The sequence below is a fragment of the Rattus norvegicus genome, chromosome 8, assembly GCF_036323735.1.
Source record: "Rattus norvegicus strain BN/NHsdMcwi chromosome 8, GRCr8, whole genome shotgun sequence".
In the NCBI taxonomy this organism is placed as follows: Eukaryota; Metazoa; Chordata; class Mammalia; order Rodentia; family Muridae; genus Rattus; species Rattus norvegicus.
In genome coordinates, this window is record NC_086026.1 from 132,369,276 (window position 1) to 132,396,066 (window position 26,791).

At 40.9% G+C, this 26,791-nt stretch overlaps 1 protein-coding gene and 1 pseudogene across 2 annotated transcripts in view; one reads left to right on the forward strand and one right to left on the reverse strand.

Annotated features, from left to right (window-relative positions):
- Positions 1-24,321, reverse strand: part of Xcr1 (X-C motif chemokine receptor 1) — a 36,577-nt gene extending 12,256 nt beyond the window's left edge. Inside the window, exons 1-2 of one of the 2 annotated variants that reach the window (XM_063265313.1) lie at positions 16,195-24,321; positions 8,993-9,021 (exon numbers count right to left, since the gene is read on the reverse strand). In XM_063265313.1, the coding sequence (XP_063121383.1) occupies positions 8,993-9,011 (19 nt within the window). In that variant the 5' untranslated portion in view covers positions 9,012-9,021; positions 16,195-24,321. The remainder of the gene's footprint in view (positions 1-8,992; positions 9,022-16,194) is intronic. The other variant, XM_039081319.2, reaches the window with a different exon arrangement.
- Positions 1,502-2,921, forward strand: Cacul1-ps1 (CDK2-associated, cullin domain 1, pseudogene 1; annotated as a pseudogene).
- Positions 24,322-26,791: the final 2,470 nt, after the last annotated feature.

Consider the following 26,791-nt stretch of genomic DNA (forward strand, 5'->3'; position numbering starts at 1 on the left):
GGCAATTCAGTTTGTCTGAACTAAAGGTAAAGACAGCACCAATCTCACTGAGTTCTGAAGATTAAATGAATCAATACTTCAGTGAGTTGGAAAACTGCCTAGTGAGTGCACAGCCCTACTAGCACCACATGTGCCGATGAATATGGTAGAAACAAACCAGGAAGCTGTGGGTGGAAAGTAGGACAAAGATTGAGGTCAAAATTAGCATGCCAAAAACAAAAAGCCAGAAGGCAGAGAGAGGAAGACTAAGTGGTCCCCGATAAAGCTGACACATGGCAGCATGCCTAGAAAAATTTATATTATGTGAACGACCCAAAAACCAATGATATTGAGTGTGCCAGTCCTTTGGACAGCAATTGCCACTGGGCCTCTAGCCTTTTCCCCAGCTCTGGCACACTTTATTCCTTGGAAGTTCCCTTTTTCTTAATTAATGGACTCTTCGTCTATCACTATCCATGTGTCCTTGGTTTAATTACTTGTTTTGGCATACAAGAGCCTGGAAATCCCAATAACGGCCACTGGCCTCTGACGATCACCCATACAAAGCTGTGTACCTCTGGTACCTGTGTTGGTGGAAGCCGAGAGTTTTGCCATTGGACGGTGTGCTGTAAAACTCCTCCTCCCATCTGAACCTGGCATTACTCTATGGCATGGTGATTCAAAAATGATAAAACATGGGTCTCTCCCTTATGATACTCACAGGCTCACGGGTGTGGAAGTAGAAAGTTCAGGGCCAGTGTGTTAAGTGCTATAAGAGGCCTTGGAGAAGCAGGGTAGGGGTGGGGGCTAATTTAAAGGACCACCAAAAAACAAATGAAAGTTACCCAGGAAGAGGGGCTAATTAACAGGTATGGAGGTCACTCTTGTGGGAAGGTTTGCTCTGGGCCACAAAGTGGTTCTGAGTGGATGTAGCGTGGGGTATAAGAGGCACAGGCACTAGGGTTGTGGCTGGAAAAATCAGAAGCATCTGCTGACTTAGGAGAGTTGGGCTGGTTCAGACCTGTTCTGTTCAGTTTATGACTGCATTGGTTCGGAATAGTACAACAGTTGTGAACTGCTTTGATAACCAGAAGTATGACATGTCACATAGGCCCACATTCCTAATTAAAGAGTGCATGATCTCTCTCGATGGAGTGTTTTCCAGCTTGGGTAGTTCCACATAGACACTCAGAGAACACTTACTGGAGTGTTGGCATGAACTGTATTGAAAGGCAGGTAGTTGGAACCAAAAGGAAGAGGAGGAAGAATTGAGGGAATCAACAAATGGAAAAAGTCAAGGCTATTCCAAAGGGCTCGGTAAAACTGGAAACATGACAAAATCACCTAAACGACAACATTCCTGGGTTGAGGAATCTTGATCTAAACTGATCTAAAATGGGAAGTGACGTTGCCTCCTCTATATTTTTGGAGCACAAAGATCTAGAATTCCACTTCAGCTAATGGTAAGTGATATAAGACATAAGCAGGTATGTGCATCTTTTAACAAAGCTACGGCCCTGCGATGTTTCAGATTATTATGATGGTTAACTTTGATTGTCAACTTGGCTGGTTTTGGAATCACTTTGCAGACTCTGTGAAGCTGTTTCCAGAGAGGTATACTGGGGAGAGAAGATCAAATCTGAATGTAGGTGGGGATATTCCACTAAGTGCGGTCTTGGACTGAGTAAAAACAAGAAAGTAAACTGAGTCCCAGCATTCCTCTTCCTGGTCCTTCACCATGGATACAGTGTCACCAGTTGTCTCAAGCTCATGCAGGAATGCCTTCCCTTCCTTGGTGTACTGCATCCCTTTTTAAGCCAGGAGCCCAAATAAAGCCCGCCTTTCTAAGTAACCAACACACAGCTAGATGAAAATCAAACAAGCATAAAACAAAACAAAGCCTAAACTAGAAATACCAGAAGATTTTATGAATTAACAGATGGAAGAGGAAAGATTGTAAGAGTTTATAAGTCGGTTCCTCCAGCGGAGTTGTTCTGACAGAGGGCCTCGGGGGTCGAGGAGCAGCTGCCAGTTCTGCACGCGGACCCCGTGGACAGGAAGGGTCCTAAGGAGGGGCTCCTGATGTGGCCTCCGCCCTTGCCAGAGCCAAATGGGGTGACTATGATGTTGCCACCTCGGTGGTCAAGGCAGCCCCTGTCCCTACCCCTAGCTCCACCATCAACATCAACATCAACAACTTCACCTCCAATTTCCTAATGAATGTTATAACAATTGAAGATTATAAGAGCACATACTGGCCAAAATTAGATGGTGCCATAGATCAACCTTTAACCCTGAGTCCTGGTGACTATATGCTTATATCCTGTGAACAGATTTACAGTTGTGTGTATAAGTGTGTGTGCCAGAAGCACTCAGAACATATGTACAGTGATCTGATTAAAAAACATAACCAGCCACTTAGAGCGAATCTCCAAGGAGTTGCAGGCCGACCCTCCAGACCTCTATACGGAAAGATTTAATATAGCCCCAGGACAGTATGTGGGAGCATTGCAGAGCATCATGCCTCTTTTCATATATATGAATAAGTTTTACATAGAAACTTCGCTTAACAGAGACTTTAAAAATGACCTTGTAAAACTGTTTATGGAACACGTTGTAGAGAAACACATTTATAGCCTAATGCCCTTTACTTTTAGAAGCCCAGTCAACACTATTTTAGGTCACACCTTCAACTGTGGCAAATGTTGTGAGGCCTGTACGCTCTGAGACCAGAATGGGTTCAGAGGGCTCCGACGTCGTTTTCTAAGGTTATTCCAAACATTCTGCCCCCAGCTGTGGAATCTGAACTTTCTGAGTACCCTGCCCAAGATCAAAAGCTTCAAAGAGAACTTACACAGAGGTGACCAGTCCCAGAAAAGAGCTGGAGATGACTGGTTTATAACAGTCCATCTGACTGTGCAAGTTCCAGAGGGTATAGATAGTGACTGTTGAACTACGTTTCTCCCAAGACACACTGGAGCTACAGAAACTGTTCCAGGCACGGTAGGGCCTGCACCACTCAGGAGCTCTGTCAGAGGCTGCTCTCAGAGAGGATGCATGACTTCTTTATTTGATTTTCAGTTTTTAAAAACAAGAACTAACAAAAACAATCGCTGCTAGACTGGGCGGTGATTTGAAGTGGGACAATCTTTTAATCTACAGAGCAAGTGTCTTGGAGAGCGGCCATTGCTAAATCGGAGCTCAACGTTTGAATCAGCTTCCTCCAGAAATACAAGAACGAAAGAATCATTTTTTAAACAAAGCCCTCGTCTTGTTCATGTGTGGTCTTGGAACATGGTGTCTCATGTCAAGATATCTTTGCTTTAAAACCAAGCAGATATTACAATACAGTGTTTTCACCCATGCCCCAAACAATCTGTTTTAAATTCAGATTGGTCTATGTTTAGCAATTAGTCTTGTGGAGGAAAATGCTAACTGCTTTCACTATCACTTTCCCTGTCAATTCCCGTTTTCAACTGCGTGCCTTGAGCTTTGTGAACTTTGCAGCTCTGTGACCATGTCATCGATCTATCTCATGATGCTTCCAACTGGCCCACCAAAGCCTCTGTATGACTTTGTTTTAGTAGCAGAACCTGATTGAGAAAATGGAAGCACTAGAGGCTGGTCAGAATTCACCCTGCTGTCCCAACTCTCATGGGGACCAACTCTTACTGAGTGGTTCCATTCTACTATCCCCTCCCCGATCTCAGCTCCAGTGGGGTGGAGCCCTGGTTTAGAGCTCTGATACTGTAGAGACTGCCCAACAGAGGGCACTGCTCCCTGGGTCCCTTTCAGGATGAAGGGTTTTAAAGTCACCTATGGTCCATTTCATTTTAATGGGTGAATTTAATATGTATAAAAGGTCAGCTCCACCCTGCATCTCGTAAACATCATGTTTGATATTTGTGTGCAACAGGAAGAGTTTGCACTGTTGTTTGAAGGCTCCTTTCAGCTGTGGTAAAGCCATTTCCTACACCAACTGTGCTCTTTAGTTCTTCACAAAAGCCTGAAGCTTATCTAGTTGTTTTTCAATAATAAACAAAACTAGACATGGCAAGGAAAAAGTATTTTTCTTCTCAATTTTGCTTGAATGTGAAGTGAGCATTGGCTTTGTGCTACCAGGCTCCATCTGACGGTGATGCTGACCAATCAGAGAATGTCCCCCAAGCTACTGCTACCAACTCATGGGCAGCAGAGTTAGAAATGGAACACCAGGAACAAGAACATTACCCAGTAGCAGTCCTGTGTTTGCAAACAATGTTCCAGGGGAGGAATAGTTAAGAGTTGACAATTTGATTCTTTCTGGTACTTGTCTGCAGTTGGTAGAGTTTGTGGGGGGTTTAATTGACTCATTCCATTTGGGTTACATTGAAGACCCTGAGTAGGGACAAGTGGGCTCTTATTATGGCCTGTATAGCTTCTTTGGCTCTAATGTCAAGGGAAAAAATTCATTTTATCAAAAAGCCCAGTTTACTTTTCCGATGGAATGCTCACCACAAAGTTGTAAATATCCTTTGGAATTGGTTTCTTCTACCCAGCTTTAATATTTTTGACAATAGTAAAGTTGGAGAATTTCTTGAAACGTAATAGGTTAGTGTTTCCATGTCTTAATTATGCCCTCCTCCTCCCCCGGGAGAGAGTGTTCTTTTTTCTCTCCAAAAGAACTTTCCCTAGAGAAGCATTGTGTTAAATAAATTGGCATTAAAGTGGGTGCTTTTGTGTTAGTGACTGAATGGAGAAATAGTCATACTCATTCTGCATTAGCACAAAATAGGCAGAGGAAAGCCTGTGAAATTCTCATTCTCTGAGTCTAAGCCTGGCACCACTTTGCTGGTACTGAAAGGCATGGGGAAAATGAGTGTGCTCCTGAGGGCTGTGTCCTGGTGGTTTAGCAAGGCTTTACAGTTTGTAAAGCTTCAGGTGAAATTGACACTTCTTGTTAATTGAAGTCTTTACAGAAGTCTTAATCTCCAACTATGAGGAAATAAAATCTGTTCTGTCTCAAAAAAAAAGAAAAAGAAAGAGTTTATATGTCTATATATGTTGAATGTATCATCTGAGAAGGCAATGCTATTATCAGCTACCAAATTACTATGTAACATCCAGTTTTCTTTCTTAATTTTTCCCCTCATCCTCCCCCTTTTTTCTTTTTTCTTTTTTTCGTTTTATTTCTTCACCTTGGCTTTAGAAGTGTGTGCTTCATCTGACAGTCACTTTCAGATGGACAAGTAATGAATCAAGAGAATAGTTCCACCTCTGACTCCTGGGGAACCTGGTACAGTCATTTGACTCATCAATTTCTTTCAATTAGGAAATGTCACTGTACATGTACCAAAAAGTGCTTATGAGATGCTGGGATCCACAGAGAAAAGGTGACAGCTGCAAGATTAAAATCTCATTTAACATACATTTTTATTTCATTTCAGACCACGGAAACTACACCTCCCTTCCAAATCACACATGTCTCTTAGGTCTTTTTATCCATTTTTCTTTTATGCTGCTGGGAACAGAACCCAGTCAGGCTGAGAATACCACCAGCTGTTTTTGTTTGTTTGTTTGTTTGTTTTGTTTTTAATGAAATAATTTACTAAAAAGTTTTGTAGTAACTGTTTGTTTCTGGTCACAATGCTAAATAAAATAAGTAAAAAGAAACATCCAATATTGGATTTAACTTAGCAGATTTTTTCCCAGTTAAATTTAAAAACATAATACCCAGAAAATACAATAAATTAAATTAATTAGAAAGTTGATTACTCTACTTTGGTTAAGCATAGTAAACCTGTCTACACCTTTGATTTTCTAAGATTAATGTTATCATTCTAAACTATTCTGAGTAAATGGAAAGTCTGACACGAGGTGTAAAGAACGGGTTTTGTCTGAATAGCTAAAAACATGCAGAAAGTTTTTATAAAAAAGGTTTCAGATTTAGTTAAAGAAAAATTGAGTTGACTGTTTGTAGTTCCCATATACTTCATGTGATCTACTTGTTGAATTATTGAACCATATTGATACATTATTAAATAAGTATCCTAGTTTTACCCAATGTCCTAACTTTTGTCCCAGTATTCTGCTAAAAAGCTTACCACAATTGGTTATTGTGACTTTCTGGGCGCTGATTAGCTATGACTTTCGTTTTTCATAAATTTCTTTGATTTTGAGGAATACAGGTCAAGTAATTTATAAAATGTCCCTCAGCTGAAATTTGTCTGAGCTCCAATCCTAGCCACTACCTCCACATGGTCAAATTGAAATACAAATGAAGGTTTTGGAAAAGGAATACAGAAGCAGGCTCCACGTGTATTGCCATTCAGGCACAGTGCTTATTGGGCTTCTCCACTGAGAATGTATCACTTTTCCTTCCTTCCTATTCTGTACTCTTTAGAAAGAAGTCACTATGTATGGGTCATATAAGGTAAATACTCCCCTTGGGGATAAGATGTTTACATAACCTGTTTGAAATTCTGTTGCATACAAAATTTTTCTTTTTGCCCTAATTTGTTTATTGAATGATTTGATTCTGTCAGTACAGATTTGTTGATGTTTATTTTATTTTTAAGATTTATTTATATGTATAAATGTTTTGCCTCTGTGTGTGGTGTGTGTGTGTGTGTGTGTGTGTGCATAGGTCAGAAGAGGACACTGGATCTGCAGTTACAGATGGAGAGGCTTGTGAGTGCTGGGAACTGAACTTGGTTCCTCTGAAAGAGTAACAAGTGTTCTTAATTATTGAGATATCTCTCCAGCCTGGTTTTTATTTTACATATTTATTGATAGCCCAATATTGCTTCTTTTTAAGGTCTGAAATAGTTCAGCTTTGGCCACCGGGAGTTTTATCACTTGCTCCCAATGCCCCTTTGAAACACCTGAATTACTGATTGTTGTGCATTCGTATGTTTTAGCATTTCTTTATAATACTGTACAATTTTCCAGGCTCATTTAAGCATGGCTGACAAGCTTTTAAAAGTGTATATTCTGGTTTCTGGCAACTGGAGGAATTTTGTTTGTTTGTCTTTGTTTTTGTTGTTCAAGACAGGGTTTTGGGCTGTCCTGCAACTCACCCTGTACCTCTTTTTTTTTCTTAATACACCATTTGTTCCTGGACTTTTCATTTTACTCTGATATTAAATGTGGGGTCTTTTTTCCTTTTCTGACTTTAAAAGTAGGATTAGTTTGATTAACTTTGTTAAGATGAAGTGGTAGTGGTGGGAAGTGGTTTCAAGATAGGCTTAGAAGGTAAATGCCGTCAACTTAAATTCAGTGTATTTGCCAACCCAAACTCTGACATACTGTCTCTGATATTTCCGCTACAAGTTTTGGTTTGGCCTAATTCTTCTAAAGATTAAAAACACTTGGTGTTTCCCCCAACCCTAAAACAGCTTCCTTTTCCTGTTTCTCATTTACCGTAGTGTTTGTACCAGCTTTGTGTTTGAAAAGTGAACATCTGAGCTCTGCTGGTTGGGCTTGAATACTATGGGTGAAGGGACTCTAGCCAGCCCATGGAAAACATGGTTCTTACAGGCCTTGCCCTCCTCTACTCTCTCTGCCTCGATAACAACCATTAGATTATATCCCTAAAGCTAGCCACCAAGATCTATTCCATTATGTGGACACTTCCTCCTCCTGAGGCTGGTTACCAAGGTCCAGCCATCAAAGTATTGAAGTCCAGCAATCAAAAGCCCATTTTGCTTGTCTAATTAACATGCCCAATTAAAATTAAATGCCCCATCATAACACAGGGCTTTTTCTTTCACCTTTATAAATCTCCATTTGCCTATGGGCCAAGTCTGTCTTCTATCTATCCAGAGGCAGTCCTTTGTTGTTGTCCCCCAACCCCACTGGACAAACAATCTTCCTTTACCATGTTCTTTTCCCCTTCTTCCTCTTTCTCTATCCCCTATGTTGTCTTTTATTCTCTGCCCTTTGTCCCTCTGGGGCAAATACATCTTCTTTGTACTGAGAACTTGGTCTTAGGGTGTCTTGTGCAGACTCTGAGGTTCCCTACAATGGGCATATATGTGGCTATGTATGGGCATATGTATGTGCCGGAGTGTGTACACATGGATGTTAACATGCTTTCATGTTAACATAAGTTAACTAACAATGCTCTAGTCTCCTTAAATAACAAAGGTATGGTTCTCCTTCTAGCACTATAAAATGATCAGAAAAGAATATATATTCTTATATATGTGTGCTTCTATCTATCTATCTATCTATCTATCTATCTATCTATCTATCTATCATCCATCTATCTATCATCTATCTATCTCTATATCTATTGTATATCTATATCATCTCTCTATCTCTATCATCTATCTATCTATCTATCTATCTATCTATCTATCTATAATTTAACGTTCTTGAAAATATACAAGTCTTACTGGTGAGCATGCCTGTATAGCATCCAAGACTATGGGGGTCTTAGAGAGGGGGTGGTGGATTAAAAAGGACAGTAGATGGAACAAACATGCAGCACATCAAGTTCTGTGGGACATAGGTGAGTTATGTGGATAAAGAAATTACTGCACTTAAAGGCTTATATTAGAAAAGTGAAAGTGTTTTACTTGTAATCAAAGTCCTATCTGAAGCATCTAGAAAAAGAAGAGCAAAATAAAGTAAGCAAAGTAGAATAAAGAAAAAAAGAGAAAGGGCTGACCAACCCAGCTCAGTCAGTCAACAGGGTCTTGAGGGAGAGAGAGAGGATTAAAGAAAAGACAATTAGACAATATTATAGTATGATCCCAGGAAGGGATCATAGCGCAGGAAGGGCTAAGGAGGGTTTAATTCATCCGAGTCTGCTTTTATGTCATTCTAGGTATATATACAAAGAACACAGGGGCTGGAGAGATGGCTCAGTGGTTAAGAGCACTGACTGCTCTTCCAAAGGTCCTGAGTTCAATTCCCAGCAACCACATGGTGGCTCACAATATTGTGAACAACAATATTTGATATATAAAACCCCAACAACTTAGAAAAGACCAATGAATTCCTAAAATAATTAAATACTTCAACTTACCTGGTGTGAGCCAGAGCATTTGAATAGACCTGTACCATTAAGAAAATTGAATTAATAATTGAAGTCTCCCAAGAAAGACATTTCCAGACAAGCATAGCTCAGCTAACAGGTTATTTCAAATATTTAAATAGATGATACGAATTTTACATGTTCCTTCGAGACAATATTTGAACATTTTCACACATTTAAAAATGAGATTGTATTATATTAGTGCCCAAATTAGACAAAGATAGTGCAAAAAGGTTAATAAATACATATAAAAGACAATTTTCTTGACGACTAAAGATGAAAAGTTTGTAATAAAATTTCAATAAGTAGAACCAGTGACATAAGGTTGGTTCGATAATCGAGGTCAGTCAACATAGTATACTAATCTAAAGAAGAAAAAAAATCACATGATCATAGCACCCGGTAAAGAAAAGATATTTAATAAAACCATATTCATGAAAAAAGCAACTAAGAAAAGTGAAGATATGTAGGAACCTTCTCAGTCTTATATTTATAAAAGTCATAACAATTTTACAACTGTCACTGTAAGACAGCAAAGTGAGAGAGAAGTATTTCTTTTTCTACTCTTGTTCATTATGTTCTGGAAATCCTAGCCAGCACAATAAGGAGAGAAAAGGCAATTAAGGGCACATAGATTAGAAAAGAAGTGATAAAACTACTTGTTTGCAGATGACATGGTGATCTACACAGAAAACGCCAAGGAATCTCCAAAAACAGCAAAAATGGAACAACCCTTATAATAAATAACTGTGGCAAAGTTTCAAAATACAAGTTCAACAGATGAAAATTAGCTCTATGTTTGAAATTAGTACGTGCTAATTACATTAAATATACAATTTATAATATCTCAAAAAAGAAATACTTAGGTATCTGTTTTCAAACTACATATACATCATGTATACTGCCACTTACAGAACGCTGAATGAAACCAGAGAAAATAGAAATGAATAGTGAGATGCCATCTTCATGGGTTGTAAGATCGCCATACTAAAAATGTCAGTTTTCTCACAAACAAGATGTTAGCTTCTATCAGTATCTTTAAAATCTTTTTTACAGATATAGGCAAGCTTGTTCTAAAATTATATGCAAAGGCAAAAGAGCAAGAATCACTAAAGTGCTTTGAGAAAGAAGAGTGAAGAGGAAAGCATCAAGCTGGTGGAAGGATAGACAGAGACTAATGGAAAAGAGTAGAGAACCCAGATGTCACTCACATAGGATGATAGGCAACTGAGGTTGCTACGCTAGGGCCTTTAGTTGTGACCTAAAGTATAGATAAACAATTTTAGAAATTGGTGGTTTTGGACTTAGTGCAATACAATTCAACTTTCTTGTTAAAGAAGAATCAAGTTAGACATTAATAGTTTCAAAGACACTAAATTATGTGTACTTGGTATGTCCTATGCAATGCCATTGCTTTTAAAAATGTCACTTGCAGTATGTTGATAATAATGAAATAAATTTGATTTTATATTAGAAGTGGTTCTAGAAGACCAGGCAGTGTTGGAACTTGACTTTAATCCAACACTTGGAAGGCAGAGGCAGGTAGATCTCTGAGTTTGAGGCCAGCCTCTTCTACAGAGTGAGTTCCAGAACAGCCAGAGTCAGATAGAAAAACTCTTGTCTCAAAAAACAAGCAAGCAAAAATGGTGGCAGAGCAATTGCATATTCATAGGCTAAAGACCACAAATAAAAACCTCAGCCTAGACCTCTGACCCCACAAAGTATTCACTCAAAATGGATGATAGAATACAAATGCAGCACATAAAGCTATCAGAACTTCCCTGAGATAACTTTGGACTGAAATCCTGAAGAATTCTTAAACACAACACCAAAAAATAAAATACCAAAAATAAAGAACAGATGAATGATTACTAATCAAAGTGAAAAACTTTTGCTTTGCAAAGACACTGTTAAGATGGCCCTAACCTTCAGCAATTTGGATAGTATCCATGTTGGGTGAAGGCCAAACTTCCTCCGTCGGTCTGCTGACTTAAATCCTCTTCAGAAAATCCTACTACACATTCAGAAACAATGCCTGACTAGACATTTCATCTACACCTAAAATGAAAATGTCTATCACACAAATCTAGGAATCATGCCCTCAGACAACAGTTTTCAACCTGTGAATTGCCTTTGGGGGTCAAGTAATCCTTTCAGAAGGGTCACCTCAAACCATCAGGAAGCACAGATATTTATATTATGATTCATAACAGTAACAAAGTTATAGTTATGAAATAGCAGCAAAAATAATTTTATGATTGGGGTCACCACAGCATGAGGAACTCTATTAAAGGATTGCATCATTAAGGTTGAGAATCATTGTCTTAGGACACTGATACCAGGGAAATAGGATCTTAGTCTTAAACACACACTTACTGTAGCAGATTTATTCTTAGTGGCCTTGTGATAGAAACAACAAAGCCATCTCTAAACAGATGAAAAATCAAATGAGATATTGCTTAGAAATAATAAAACTTGAAATTTTCCAACATAAATTTTTTTATTGATTCTTTGGAAATTATATGTCATGAACCCTAGTCACGCTCACTTCCTAGTCTTCCCATGTCCTCTTTCCCTCCCTTGTGACCTCCCTGCCAAAAAGGAAAGGAAGAGGGAAGAGCAACAACAATAAAAACCAAGTCTCTTTTGTGTTGTCTCAGTGTCTAGTCTCCTGCACCCCCAAGAAAATCTGAGTCCTTCTCTACTTGCATCCCAACCAGAAGCCATTAATAGTGGAAAGGTACACGTTAACATCCCTATCGCAATTTTATTTTATTTTCTTAAAAGATTTTATTTTATTTATGAGCACACCGTAGCTGTCTTCATGCACACCAGAAGAGGGCATCAGACCTCAATACAGATGGTCATGAGCTACCATGTGGTTGCTGGGAATTGAACTCAGAACCTCTGGAAGAGCAGTCAGTGCTCTTAACCACTGAGCCATCTCTCCAGCCCCCTATCACAATTTTAAAGAGTTCTCTTTAATGGCTTCCTTTTTAGGCTGTTACTTTTTGGGGGTTGGGGGTTGGGGGTTGGGGGTTGGGGGTTGGGGGTTGGGGGTTGGGGGTTGGGAGTTGGGGTGGAGGTAGGGGTTGCTACAGAAGCCTTCTATGTTCCTCTTCCTCAACTGCGGGTCTGTACCACTGAAAGCAAGAGTACCCTCACCATTTTTTTGTTTGTTTGTTTGTTTGTTTGTTTGTTTTTCTTTCTTTTTTGGAGCTGGGGACTGAACCCAGGGCCTTGCACTTGCTAGGCAAGTGCTTTACCACTGAGCTAAATCCCCAACCCCCACCCTCACCGTTTTTTGCAGTCAGGAGCATGGATCCTGGGCTTCTACATGGTTTCTGGCAACAGCACAGATTAAGAGATCCACATGGTCTCCCCCATCATCAGGTGCTAAGAACTCTGCATGGTCTCTGGTGGTAATATCATCTGCAGACATCAACATGGCCCTCTGCTGAATCATGGACTAGCATGGCCTCTGGCAGAATTATGGACCATGAAGTTCTTTCAAGGAGGTCCAATTTAGTAAATGGATCATTCTTCATCTTGAACATCCCGTTGCTGTTCAGAGCCAGGGTGATCTTGTGACTGGGCAGCTTGTTCAGAGGCTGAGTATGTGGGAGAATGCACATTTTGAATGAAACTTGGAGAAATCTTGGAAAGATGAACTTACAGCAATAGATATTATTGAAAAGGCCCATATAGTATATTCTAATAACAGGTGTTTCAGTCATTGATTGCTTGAGTAGGCCATTATCTTAGAGTGGGTAATTATAAGGGGGCTTTGGGGATGATGAATGGATTTTTAATCTAGATGTGGTCTTTACACTGATCTGTATTCACGTGTCTTGAAAAAAAATGTCTTCCCCTTCTCCAAGTGATGCTTTATACAGACAAGATTGAGAGCTTGGATTTTGTATGTAGAAGAATAGGAAATTTGAGCCACCATGTGGTTGCTGGGATTTTAACTCAGAACCTCTGGAAGAGCAGTCAGTGCTCTTAACCACTGAGCCATCTCTCCAGCCCAAGAATGGGAAATTTGAAAGACACTTGGGTCTCATTTTTCTCAATTGCAGAACAGAAATTGTGTTCATCTCTCATTGGGGAGAGATTAGGGGTGATGCTAGGTAACCATTGCAGCTTGTAAGAGTGAAAAATGGTAGCCATTGTCTTATGAAAAAAAAATAGAAGATCGTGGAAAGGTGGGCGGCAGAGTTACAAGCTAGAACTGTGAGTCCTGATCAAAAGAATGACTTATTCCCATGGGAAGGAAGTAAAACAAGGAGCAGGACTTCTCAGTCCCAAACTGTCTCTAAAGTCATCCAGACAGTTCTGATTGGAAGGTGCTAGAGAACTGTGGTGTTGGTTACTAATCTCTATTGAAATTACATTGCCACTTTTGAAGAGAGAATAGCAACTCAGATTGTTCTTGCACTTGAACTCTGAGGAAAAGCTGACCTCTTGTGAGCACTAACAGAAAATGCTGCTTTCTCAAGAGATTCCTGTGGTAGTGTATAAGAGCTTGGCTTCTCACTGTCCCAAGTATGTGGCATTTTATTGTTAAAGAACAACTAACCTTCACCACAAATAACACATTACACTGCACATGCAAGGAACAAGGGCTATTAAGATCTTTGCATTACTGGTGAGGAAACTGAAGCACAATAAAGCTAAGTGCTTGACTAAGTCACATAGCCAGAAAGTGACAAAATGAGATGCAGGGTCCTAACCAGCCCAGCACATATCATATATTTCCTTCCTTGTGATCAAGACAATCATTCTACAGCCTGTATTATTGTCCGAGTATTTTATTTTTTCCATTGGGATAATTTCAACAATGCTAAGGACTCTCTCTCTCTCTCTCTCTCTCTCTCTCTCTCTCTCTCTCTCACACACACACACACACACACACACACACACACACATACACACACACACCTCTCCCCAAACTCTGACCTGTGTGCTTTCCCTTCACACTGAAGGAATTCCTTGAAGGGTGGTACCCACTCACTCTCCTCATGATAGGGAATCAGCCAATTTTTTCTGTTCTGATCCTCTCATGCGTCTGTGTGCTCCCCTGATACCCACACTTTTTCCATGGTTTCTAAACACGTTGTGCTTGGAAGGAGAAGAAACCCAATGTGGCAACAGTGGCTGTGGTGATGGTGGCAGCAGCAGGATGTGGAGTAAGAAAAGTGTTTACCATGCCAGAAATGACAAAAGCTTCAATAAAGTATAAACACTGTGGACAGAAACACAGTAGGAGAATGATCAGATAAAATTCTATCTCCAAGGAGAAATGGGACTCTTTTATAACCAGTTAAGGGAAGTTATGGTAAGTTACCTGGGCTATTCATGTGGCATTGAATTTGAATAGATAAGAGGTAGGCCATTCATTATCTTGTTAGGTAGTAAATTTTATAACATTTCCTCTTTCTGGGACTGGTCATTGGGGTGAGGTACTTGTGGTTATTAAATGTTGGGCTATGGGCTGGAGAGATGGTTCAGTGGTTAAGAGCACTGACTGCTCTTCCAGAGGTCCTGAGTTCAAGTCCCAGCAACCACATGGTAGCTCACAACCATCTGTAATGCTGTAATGAGATCTGAGGCCCTCTTCTGGTGTGTCTAAGACAGCTACAGTGTACTCATATACATTAAATAAGTAAAGGTAAATGACTTTAAAAAAAAAGTTGGGCTATTTGGTAACCATGACTAGGGAGGTCATAGGCCCTTGGGGAAAATCTACTAATAGTTTGTTAAATGGACATAGCATCAAAATGCCTTCTAAATAATAACCTTTATACCCATAGATTAGCATATCTCTTGACTTCATCAGAGAAACGTCTTTTGACAATTGGCAGCAGTTAATATAGCGAGTCGCAACTAGTCAAAGTAGAGAAAGTAAATGACTATGGAGTGCTCATCCCTACACACACACACACACACACACACACACACACACACACACACACACACACACACACATACACACACACCTCACCAGCTTAGGTAACACTGTGGGAAGGGTAGGGGATAGAAAGACTGTAAAAACCAGACTTTGTGGAAGAGTGCTTCAAAATATTATTTTCTGAAGAGGACAGGATCATTGCAGTCATGAGTGCACAACACAAGTTACTTGCACAAGATCAAGCTAGCGAGTTACCTAGCATGAATGGAGAGGGGTACATGAGGCCCCTTCCCAAGGGGAAGAGCTATTGGTAGTTGATGACTGCTGGGGAATTGCCTTGTGTGTGTGTGTGTGTGTGTGTGTGTGTGTGTGTGTGTGTGTGTGTGTGTGTCCCTTGGTAAATTTTCCATACCAATGCATATACAGATATCACTGGACTCAGTAAGTTATTAAAAATAAAAGAATATGACGTTGTAAGGAGTATATGAGAAAGTCTAGGAGAAGCTGGAGGATAGAAGGGAAGTGAATATAATCAAAGTATTTTGTATAGGTTTATGAAATTGTCAAAGAATAAAATAAAAATTAGGTTCTGGTTTTAAATGTCTTTAAGATTTACTTTTACTCATGCATATAAGCTTGGTAGGCTTCTCTGCCTTCCAGCATTTTGCTCTTTGAAGTCCTTTGTTTCTTCCTGCACTTTCTGTTTTTCCCACCAGGGGGAGACAATCTCCTTTTAAAGGACAATTCCTTCCCTTTAGCTCCCTACAATAGCTCTGAGCCAAATTGTTGTACTTTGTAAGTTTGCTGATCTTAACTACAATGTGTTTAAGTACAAGCTACACACCAGGTTTTGAAGATAGTACAATAAAAATTCAGACTGTCTTTTTACTATATATAATAAACTAATTACATGTTAAAATATTTTAGGTATGTTAAATATAGCATTAATTTAATTTATTCCCCACATCTACTCCCTTCCCCTGTCTTTCAGAGATTGAACCTAGGGCCTTGCACATATTAGACAAATACTCTATCACTGAGTTACGTCCTTTATCTATTTTAGATTTTTAACAATAGTGTGGCTATAAAAGGATTTAAAAGTACATATGGGACTTATATTTCTATTAGACAGTGGTTTTTCCCAGTGTCAAATCCCAAAGTAACTCCGAAGAACATCAAGGATCTGAAGAATCAGTCTGAAAAGGAGCAGGTTGAGGAGACTGGGATGGACACTGGCTAGCAACAGAACTCTACTTAACCCACAATAGGCTCTAGAGCTTACCTCACAACCAGGTGTCTTATACCTTGCTTGTTATTTCTTCCTCTTCTGTGCTGGAATTCTTGAATTCCACAGAAAGATCTAGGCTTATATTACTTTATTCTACATTATCAGCAAGGTTCACTATCCCAGGTCTATCTTGACTAGAGACCTTGAAGATTGGCAGAGGGCTGTTCAGAACTTTTGGCCTCCTTGTCTAAAACCCTTTGACTTGTTCAATTCACTTGTGTCTAGGGGTCATGGAGTGTGTTCAAGGATGAAAAGACAGAACCAGCAGGACTCGCTGGTTCTTACACAGTGGCCATCACATCCTGCTTCCTCCTGAGACTCTAGTCGCCCACAGCCCTGCCTATAGGGGATGGGGGGTTGGGATTCACATGACCAGTGAGTGACCTGATGTCCTGTGTATTTCAAAAGTTGCCCTAGTAACTATTCAAGAGCGACCCTCTGAATCAACAATGGGGTAGTTGGGAAGCAAGGTCAGAGTGGTAGGTGGTGATCCTAGGTGCAAGCCCTGCCCCACAGTCCTTCTTGAACACAGTTGGCACAGCTATAGCTATGAGAGTCAGTGGTCGTTCCAGGTTTGGCACCAGCAGAGGTCCAGAGGCACAGGTATTTGAGTCAATTGTTTTTGTCTAGGTGGAAAGAACTCTTTGTAATGGAGGAACCAAACAAGGAACATCTGTGTCACCTTCTGTTACCTGGGATTGCCAGTCAGAGGAGTTGAGCTGGTGGCTCATCTTGCTAGGGAATGGATTCAGTGTACCCCCAGCTTTACCCCTCGTCTGCAGCCAACTGAAGGGCTGATGACCATAGAATTTTGAGAGATCCCAAACCCACGTGCTTTGGGATTATGGGATAAGGTGATCTCTATTGTGCAGCCTCGGTTGCTGTCTCCGAACTCCCTTTTCATTTGTATGAAGAGCGTATTACATATAGATAGTAAAAATTACCATAGGACACCAAGACTTCAACAAGAAGCGTTTATCGTATAAGACAGTTTTGTGTGTTGGGGATTTGAGACAGCTTTGTGGGGTAGTTTTACTACAGTCTTTCTTGGTTGAGGAAGAATGTCTGTCTACTCTGTCACTAGATTTGGCCGGAGGTGGAACTTAACTGCTTTCAGGTGTTCATTCCTCTGGCTGCTAGCAGAGACCTCACTTCCTTATCTCACGAGCCTTTCCAGCTACTGCTTCAGAGTCCTGTGACATGGCCGCAAGCAACAACAATGTAAGACAGCTAGACAGAAAACTTCTTTCTACATTCTGTTACAAAGGTCAGCCCAATTCGAGAAAATGGCTACCAGGAAGTCTAAGCTACCATGGGCCACCATGAGTGCTGTGAACACAGTGGAGTAATATCAGTTCTACTTATTTAATTTCAGTGCTTTTTGTTTGTTTTGAGACAGGGTACCACAGGCTGGCTTTAAACTTCCTACATAGCCAAGGATGACCTTGAACTCCTGATTTTTTTTTTTTTTTTTGCTACTACTTCCCAAGTGCTGGAATTACACTATGCTCGGTTTATGCAGTGCTAAGGACGGAACTCAGGGCTTTGTGGGTGGTAGACAAACACTCTACCAACTGAATTACATCAACAGCCCCATTGTGAGACTTTGTATATATACTCAGTGTTAGACTCCCCTCCTCCCTACCCCCTCCCGCTATGACAAATAGTGAAATTTGTTCTGAGAGGAACAAATTAAAGAGAGAATTTATTTTGGTTCATAGTTTTAGATGCTTAGTCCCTGACCCTTTGCTGTGGTGTTTCTAGATCTTTAGTGAGGCGGAACACCATGGTGGCAGGAGTATGTGTCAGCTACCGTTCACCCCATAGTGGCCAGAAGTCAAAGAAGGAGACAGGAAGGACACAAAGGGGAAGGGGTAAAAGATACAACCTTCAGGGACACACCCTAAATGAACTGCTTCCCCATCTGGGTCCCACTTCCTTTTTTGGCTGTCTCCTGATAATGCTATCATATTATGAATCTACCAAGAGATGAATCCATTAATTAGGCCAGAATCTGAAGGATACAATTACTTCTCAAATGCCTGTTGGCTTGACACACCTAAGATTCTGTGGTGTCTGTTTGTGGAAGACATTTCATATTCAAACTTTAAAGCCACTGCAAAGAAAACCCACAATCAGGGTGCGATTGCTTAAAAAAAAAAAAAAATTGCTAAGGGGACTGCTGGAGCTGGGCTCTGAAACAACAGAGGAAGTACCACAAAGGGTTCAGGGACAGACAACTAAGAAGTTTTGAGGCTTAGGGTCTTCTAGCAGTCCTTTCTCTTTTTGTGTGAACAAACTAGGATGATTTAGGACATCTTTCTATCACATTTTCATGCTCATCAAGGGCTCGTTTTGATAGTTCATTAGTGTTCTCTCTAAATTTCAGGCATTTTAGAAGGTCTGGCCTAAGATGGAGATTGACTTATGTCAGAGCTAGCTCTTTGAGACTCAAAAGGGATTGAGTGCCCTTTGTGAATATCAACAGGTTTCCTTATCAAGACTTTGCAAGACTCCATGTAATTTCCCAAATCTTCATTGATTCCTTAAAATAGTCACGCAAATGAAGTTTTATGCATTTTTTAAGTTTTTGTAATGATAAAGTACTTTTTAAAACAGTGTTTCTTTTTTGTAGCCCTGGACATCCTAGAACTTACTATGTATACCAGGCTAAAATATGTCTTACAGTTGATTGAGTCTTTCCTGGTAAAATTTTGCATACTCTTCTATATAAATATATTGATCATCTCAGCTATGTAATAAATCACTCCATGTCATAGATATGATAGCAACCATTCCATTCTAATTAAGGTTTTAAAGAATAGGATTCAGGAAAGCTCAACTGGGCTGTTCAACTGTGGAATTTCCCCTTGCTTCCTGTCCTGTCCTTTCCCTTCCAGTCCCTTTCTCTCTCTCTCTCTCTCTCTCTCTCTCTCTCTCTCTCTCTCTGTCTCTGTCTCTGTCTCTGTCTCTGTCTCTGTCTCTGTCTCTGTCTGGCAAGGTATCATTATGTAACCCAGGTTGGCATGAAACTTTTTCATGTAGCTCAGGTTGGCCCTGAACTTGTTATCTTCCTGTTTCAACCTCCCTGCACAAGTATGTTCCTGCCAAGTTCATCCATCTGTGGGTTTTCTCACATGGTCACAGTATGATGTCAACTGAATCTTCATTATCTGCCAGTCAGAGTCCAAATTGGCTTACTTCCATGTTATCAGGGACCTTTGTCAGAATGGCTATCATTAAGAAAACATATAACAACATATGCTGGTGAAGAGGTAGGGAAAGGGAATTTGTGTACACTTTTAGTGAGAGTGTTATCATTTAGAAAACAACAGATAACCCAGAGGCTCACCTACCATGAGCCACTATGATATACTAGTACGTGGTGTAAAGATGGGAAAGAAAGAAATGTGGAATGGTTTGAACACCATGAAGAGAGGCAGATTAGGAGATGTGAGGGTGGAGAGGAATAACCTAATGTGTATAAATTGTCTTGCTACCTGAGGCCATGGTCAATCCCTGCCCCCTGCTGCTGCTGCTGCTGCTGCTGCTGCTGCTGCTGCTGCTGCTGCTGTTGCTGCTGAGAACCATGTCTAGGCCCATGGCCATGCAGCAGCAGGGGTCAGTGTTGATTTTTGTGGCTCATATTATAACCAAAGGCCATGTGGACATCCCTGGTCTGGCCTGCTGCCTTGGATCATGTTGATGCCCAAGGGCTATGCAGAGATGGCCTCACCCCTCACGTGTTGCAGCATTTGGGAGAGCAGGCCCTGAACCATGCCTAGGCAACACAGTAGAACTGGCCCTGGTAGCAGAATCTTGGATGAGCTGTGCCAAGAGTCTGTGGGCACAGGGGAGATGCTTCCACCTCTGGCAGGTTGAAGAGCTGGCCCTGGTGTCATGACAGTGGGAGAGTTGACCCTACCCCTCACCAGCTACAGCACTCAGGAGAGTGGGCTTTGTACCTCCCCGGGCAGCATAGTAGAGTTGGCTCTAGTGTCATGGGTAATAGCATGAGAACAGGAGAGCTGGCCCTGTCCCTTGTCAGTTGTGGCATTGGGTGATCTAGCTAGGGCTGTGCTGGAGAGCTTGCTCTGGTGTTGTTGGTTTGAGAGAGCTAGAGGGATGACCAACTCAGCTACTACCCAGATCCAGGGCTTTGGGTTGGCCCATCCCAACATCTACTCCACTAACTGCTGGAAAGCATAAAGGGACCAGTTGTACAGATCCAAAGCTGCAGGATCTCCATGACACAGGGCAACTAGAAGATATCTGAGAGGGAGTTCTGGTAAAGGTCCAGTATTGATGGTGCATAGAAGTCCTCAAACCAGCCCAACGACTCACTGCAATGAACATTTCCAAGTAAATATGTATGAACAAAAGGGTATACTGTGAAACACACTGTGACACACCACAGCTTCCATGATGAGATTTGTTTTTTTATTTTCTTTTGGGGGGAGGTTGCAAGGGCAAATACGAAGGGACAAGAAGATGAGTGGGTTGGGGTGCATGATGTGAAATTTACAAAGAATCAATAAAAAGTGTTAAAAATAAACAAGAAGAAGAAGAAGGAGAAGGAGAAGGAGAAGGAGGGAGAAGGAGAAGGAGAAGAAGAAGAAACAACTTAGTGAGGAAATGGGGAAAAGGGACCCCTTATACATTGTTAGTGGGAGTGTAAATTAGTCCAGACACTACAAAAATCAGCATGACATTTCCCCAGAAAGCCAAAAACAGAACTACTACATGACCCAGCTATTTCATTTCGGGGAATATTTTCAAAAGATTCTGAGTAAAACATGACACAGAAAATGTGTACATCTGTGTTTACTACAGTACTATTCACAATAACCACTTTTAGGAAGCAGTCTGGTACCTGCCAACAGATGAATATATAAATAAAATGAAATGTATGCATAATAGTCTTTTATTCAGTCGTAAATATGAGTGAAATTAAGTCATTTGAAGGAAAATGGATGCAACCAGATAGATCTTCATAATGTCACATTTTCTCTCATCACTCTATCATGAGGGTAGAAGCATGACTTGGAGAATGAAGGGAACTAGAGGAAGAAGGTAGAAAGCAAAGGGCAAAGAACAAATATAATCAATGACCTTACTGTTTACCATGAACATATACCAATAAAGTTTTTTTGAAAAAAAAAGATGACCTTGTTCAAATATTCATTGTGGCTAATGCACTCAGGGACCCTGATGTGCAGCCATTTCTACATCTAAGCTCAGCACAGTGAGAGCCATTTGCTATCAGCCTACAGATGACTTCTTCCCTCAGCCATACTGAGTGAGGCAGAGTCAGAGCCATGACTGAAGAGTAGAGCTGGGGCAACTGGATGAAGCTAACCAAGGCTTACTCTGTTGAACTCCCATTTTGTGACTCAATTCCTTTACTGTTTAAGCCACTTGAAGTTAGTTCTCTGAAAATTCTGATGGAAATGCTCCTACTTCTGGGATTAATTCTGACTTTGAGAGGGAGCATTTAAGGAGGTTAGCTTAATATTCTAGGCCTAATCTTCAGATACTACATATGTGTCCCTGACTTGAGTCTGGTTTCTCACACCTAGGATTTCTCTCAGTCTCTATTATTTTTGGGAGTGACTGAGTCTCCCCAGAACATGCTGCTTTTATCCATGTCATCCTCAATAGTTACTGATGGCTGGAGTCTTAATCTTTTTCAAAGTGTCACCTCAGTGGTTATAGCCCCACCACGTGCTATGTCTCAGATGACTTCTGTTACCCATCTTCCTGGCTTTTGGGAGATTGGATGCTTTACTAGGAGCCCCAACTAATTATTTCACTTTTCATCCATGGCTAGGTAGATCTCAGTGCCTGCTCATCTGGTTTTGGCCTGTTGTTGTACAATGATGATTCCAAACACCTGGTCCTGTATACTGGACTATTATCTTTCTGTTGCTTGCAGCTGGATGGATGAACTCTGCCTCACTCATAATTACCCCTGTTCCTCCTCCTTGAAGAACATCTTGGTGTGGAGCTTCCTGGTTAAAACCTTACACACCTTATATAGAAATGTTTGACTTAGGAGACACAAAATGTACCTCCATTTGTAATGTTCATGCTTTCACCTCTAGTGTTCCTTACTGCATATGTCTCAGTATGCACTCAGGGGTCAGACTTTTGTGTGAGTAGATTACATAGGGATTTTGAAAGTAAAGACAGTAGACCCCACTTCCTCTAAGTATCCAACTGTAATTCTGGTTGTGTATGAATAAATATGTTTAAATCAGTTATGTCAGTTACCACTAGCATGTGTTCACACCTTTGCTTGGGGGGTCTTTTAAGTCCTCCCTACCCCAGTGTCTCCTAGTGCTTTAAGACATTGCCTGCTTGCTAACAACTATCTGTATTTGGGGCAGGATTCATTCTGAGACTTGTGTTTGAGGTGACCTAAAGTACAGCTACAGGATGATAGGTGGACTTGAACTTTTTAACTACCTGCAACTTTTGATATTTACTGAAAGGAACTACAGCATTCTATATGCTCAGAGTGGTTCAGGGTAGCAGGAAGTTCTCAGGTAGCAGGAAGTGAGCAAATCCAAGTGAACAGTGCAAGTTTTCTAAAGATTTTAGCAAGGTGACCCAGGGAAAACAATTCTTGTGTATATGAGTCCCAGAAACTCCTTGAGATATTTCTGACTACAGCAGGTTCTCTTGTGGCCTTTTACATGCAATACTGGCTCTGCCTATTCTGATGCAGTGAAAACAAAAAATGTTCCTTTCTTCAGCAGAAAATCTGAGAGCAGAACAAAGCCCAGTCTGGTAGTATCATTCAGGCAGTGGATTTCCCGAGGACCTTTCAAAGATGTTTTTTTCCATAGGCTTGTAATAACCTTGAAATGCTGATTATTTTAAGAGAGCAATGATACCTCAGGGTTTTTTTAAATTAAGGCCAGATACCCCAAGTTTTAAACTCTCAGCATTTCCTCACACTGGCTCTGTGTGTTGCTTGCTGAGAGGGTTGGAAGGCTGTTGGGCTCGGTTCACTTCCTGTTCCTGTGACCTCCTTATCACTGCAGTGAATGCTGTTTTCATGGTGAGGCTTACATAGATGGAAGTCCCTGTCAGCTTCTGTTCCAGATTATGTTCCTCTGTTTCTAGCACCCTGTCTTTCCTCCTGGACTCCTTCTTTCTGTCCCTCTTAGAAACTACTGATTCTCAGCACTCTGTAAGAATGGGCTCTTCCTTGAACTTTAAACCATTTTGTCTCACACTCTGTCCCAGTCACTGGGACACTGAGTTCCAGCAGCTGACAGGACCTTTTGATAAAAGCTGCTGATACTGTAGACTTTCAAGGCTACTTCCTACTTCTCAGTTAAGTCAATGTGAGAGGCCCTTTGTGTTAATACTAGCAGATGCCATTAGTCACAGAAGGGCAAGGCCAGCTTTCATTAGTGGCTTCACTCTAGCTATCACAACGGCTAGATCAGACTGAGTTTTTCCTATAGGCTAGACATTGATGAGCCATCGGGCACAAATCTGCACCCATTGCAAGGTGGGAAGAGGATCCTTATCATGAACCAAATTTGCCACCCCTTTCCCTGATTCTGGAGCTTTGGGAAATCAATGTCTGCGGTGGAGGTCACCAAGTCTATGGCACATTGGTATACAAGCTTGAGCTGATGAAGGTGTAGGTATGCAGAGAAAGTCCTGAAAATATTTGAATCTCTAAATTTAGTTGTCTCTCAGTCCAGCTGCATCTTTAAATTCTTTGTGGTTTGATTATATAACCCACAAATTCCCTTTTTCTGAATCAAGCTGGTTAGAGTTGAGTTTCTGATAAGTTTGTTTATTATCAGTAATGGTTTTACAGGGCTGACTTATCAGTCATTGCTGAAGCCCTGTTCTGTTGTTACTTTAGTCAAGAGCCACAGTAATCCCCACCCTGTCCTCTGTTCTCCTGATGCTGCCTGTCATGTTTAATCTTACCTGAGGGCCATCTAGGATCATTAGTGTTCTGGTACAATCTGCTTCTGGCCTGGAAGATGCCCATTCTTATGTTTAATGGAGTGTCTATATCTCTGATCTTGCTTAGTATTGACTTATGCATATTGCAAATCTATAAGGTCTGTTAAGTGATTTTGGATTTTTATTTTCTTTCTTTTTTTTTTTTTATTAACTTGAGTATTTCTTATATACATTTCGAGTGTTATTCCCTTTCCCGGTTTCCGGGCAAACATCCCCCTCCCCCCTCCCCTTCCTTATGGGTGTTCCCCTCCCAACCCTCCCCCCATTGCCGCCCTCCCCCCATAGACTAGTTCACTGTGGGTTCAACTTAGCAGGACCCAGGGCTTCCCCTTCCACTGGTGCTCTTACTAGGATATTCATTGCTACCTATGGGGTCAGAGTCCAGGGTCAGTCCATGTATAGTCTTTAGGTAGTGGCTTAGTCCCTGGAAGCTCTGGTTGCTTGGCATTGTTGTACTTTTGGGGTCTCGAGCCCCTTCAAGCTCTTCCAGTTCTTTCTCTGATTCCTTCAATAGGGGACCTATTCTCAGTTCAGTGGTTTGCTGCTGGCATTCGCCTCTGTATTTGCTGTATTCTGGCTGTGTCTCTCAGGAGCGATCTACATCCGGCTCCTGTCGGTCTGCACTTCTTTGCTTCATCCATCTTGTCTAATTGGGTGGCTGTATATGTATGGGCCACATGTGTGGCAGGCTCCGGATGGGTGTTCCTTCAGTCTCTGTTTTAATCTTTGCCTCTCCCTTCCCTGCCAAGGGTATTCTTTTTCCTCATTTAAAGAAGGAGTGAAGCATTCACATTTTGATCATCCGTCTTGAGTTTCGTTTGTTCTAGGGATCTAGGGTAATTCAAGCATTTGGGCTAATAGCCACTTATCAATGAGTGCATACCATGTATGTCTTTCTGTGATTGGGTTAGCTCACTCAGGATGATATTTTCCAGTTCCAACCATTTGCCTATGAATTTCATAAACTCGTTGTTTTTGATAGCTGAGTAATATTCCATTGTGTAGATGTACCACATTTTCTGTATCCATTCCTCTGTTGAAGGGCATCTGGGTTCTTTCCATTTTCTGGCTATTATAAATAAGGCTGCAATGAACATAGTGGAGCACGTGTCTCTTTTATATGTTGAGGCATCTTTTGGGTATATGCCCAAGAGAGGTATAGCTGGATCCTCAGGCAGTTCAATGTCCAATTTTCTGAGGAACCTCCAGACTGATTTCCAGAATGGTTTTACCAGTCTGCAATCCCACCAACAATGGAGGAGTGTTCCTCTTTCTCCACATCCTCGCCAGCATCTGCTGTCACCTGAGTTTTTGATCTTAGCCAATCGCACTGGTGTGAGGTGAAATCTCAGGGTTGTTTTGATTTGCATTTCCCTTATGACTAAAGATGTTGAACATTTCTTTAGGTGTTTCTCAGCCATTCGGCATTCCTCAGCTGTGAATTCTTTGTTTAGCTCTGAACCCCATTTTTTAATAGGGTTATTTGTTTCCCTGCGGTCTAACTTCTTGAGTTCTTTGTATATTTTGGAAATAAGGCCTCTATCTGTTGTAGGATTGGTAAAGATCTTTTCCCAATCTGTTGGTTGCCGTTTTGTCCTAACCACAGTGTCCTTTGCCTTACAGAAGCTTTGCAGTTTTATGAGATCCCATTTGTCGATTCTTGATCTTAGAGCATAAGCCATTGGTGTTTTGTTCAGGAAATTTTTTCCAGTGCCCATGTGTTCCAGATGCTTCCCTAGTTTTTCTTCTATTAGTTTGAGTGTGTCTGGTTTGATGTGGAGGTCCTTGATCCACTTGGACTTAAGCTTTGTACAGGGTGATAAGGATGGATCGATCTGCATTCTTCTACATGTTGCCCTCCAGTTGAACCAGCACCATTTGCTGAAAATGCTATCTTTTTTCCATTGGATGGTTTTGGCTCCTTTGTCAAAAATCAAGTGACCATAGGTGTGTGGGTTCATTTCTGGGTCTTCAATTCTATTCCATTGGTCTATCTGTCTGTCTCTGTACCAATACCATGCAGTTTTTATCACTATTGCTCTGTAATACTGCTTGAGTTCAGGGATAGTGATTCCCCCTGAAGTCCTTTTATTGTTGAGGATAGCTTTAGCTATCTTGGGTTTTTTGTTATTCCAGATGAATTTGCAAATTGTTCTGTCTAACTCTTTGAAGAATTGGATTGGTATTTTGATGGGGATTGCATTGAATCTGTAGATTGCTTTTGGTAAAATGGCCATTTTTACCATATTAATCCTGCCAATCCATGAGCATGGGAGATCTTTCCATCTTCTGAGGTCTTCTTCAATTTCTTTCCTCAGTGTCTTGAAGTTCTTATTGTACAGATCTTTTACTTGCTTGGTTAAAGTCACACCGAGGTACTTTATATTATTTGGGTCTATTATGAAGGGTGTCGTTTCCCTAATTTCTTTCTCGGCTTGTTTCTCTTTTGTATAGAGGAAGGCAACTGATTTATTTGAGTTAATTTTATACCCAGCCACTTTGCTGAAGTTGTTTATCAGCTTTAGTAGTTCTCTGGTGGAACTTTTGGGATCACTTAAATATACTATCATGTCATCTGCAAATAGTGATATTT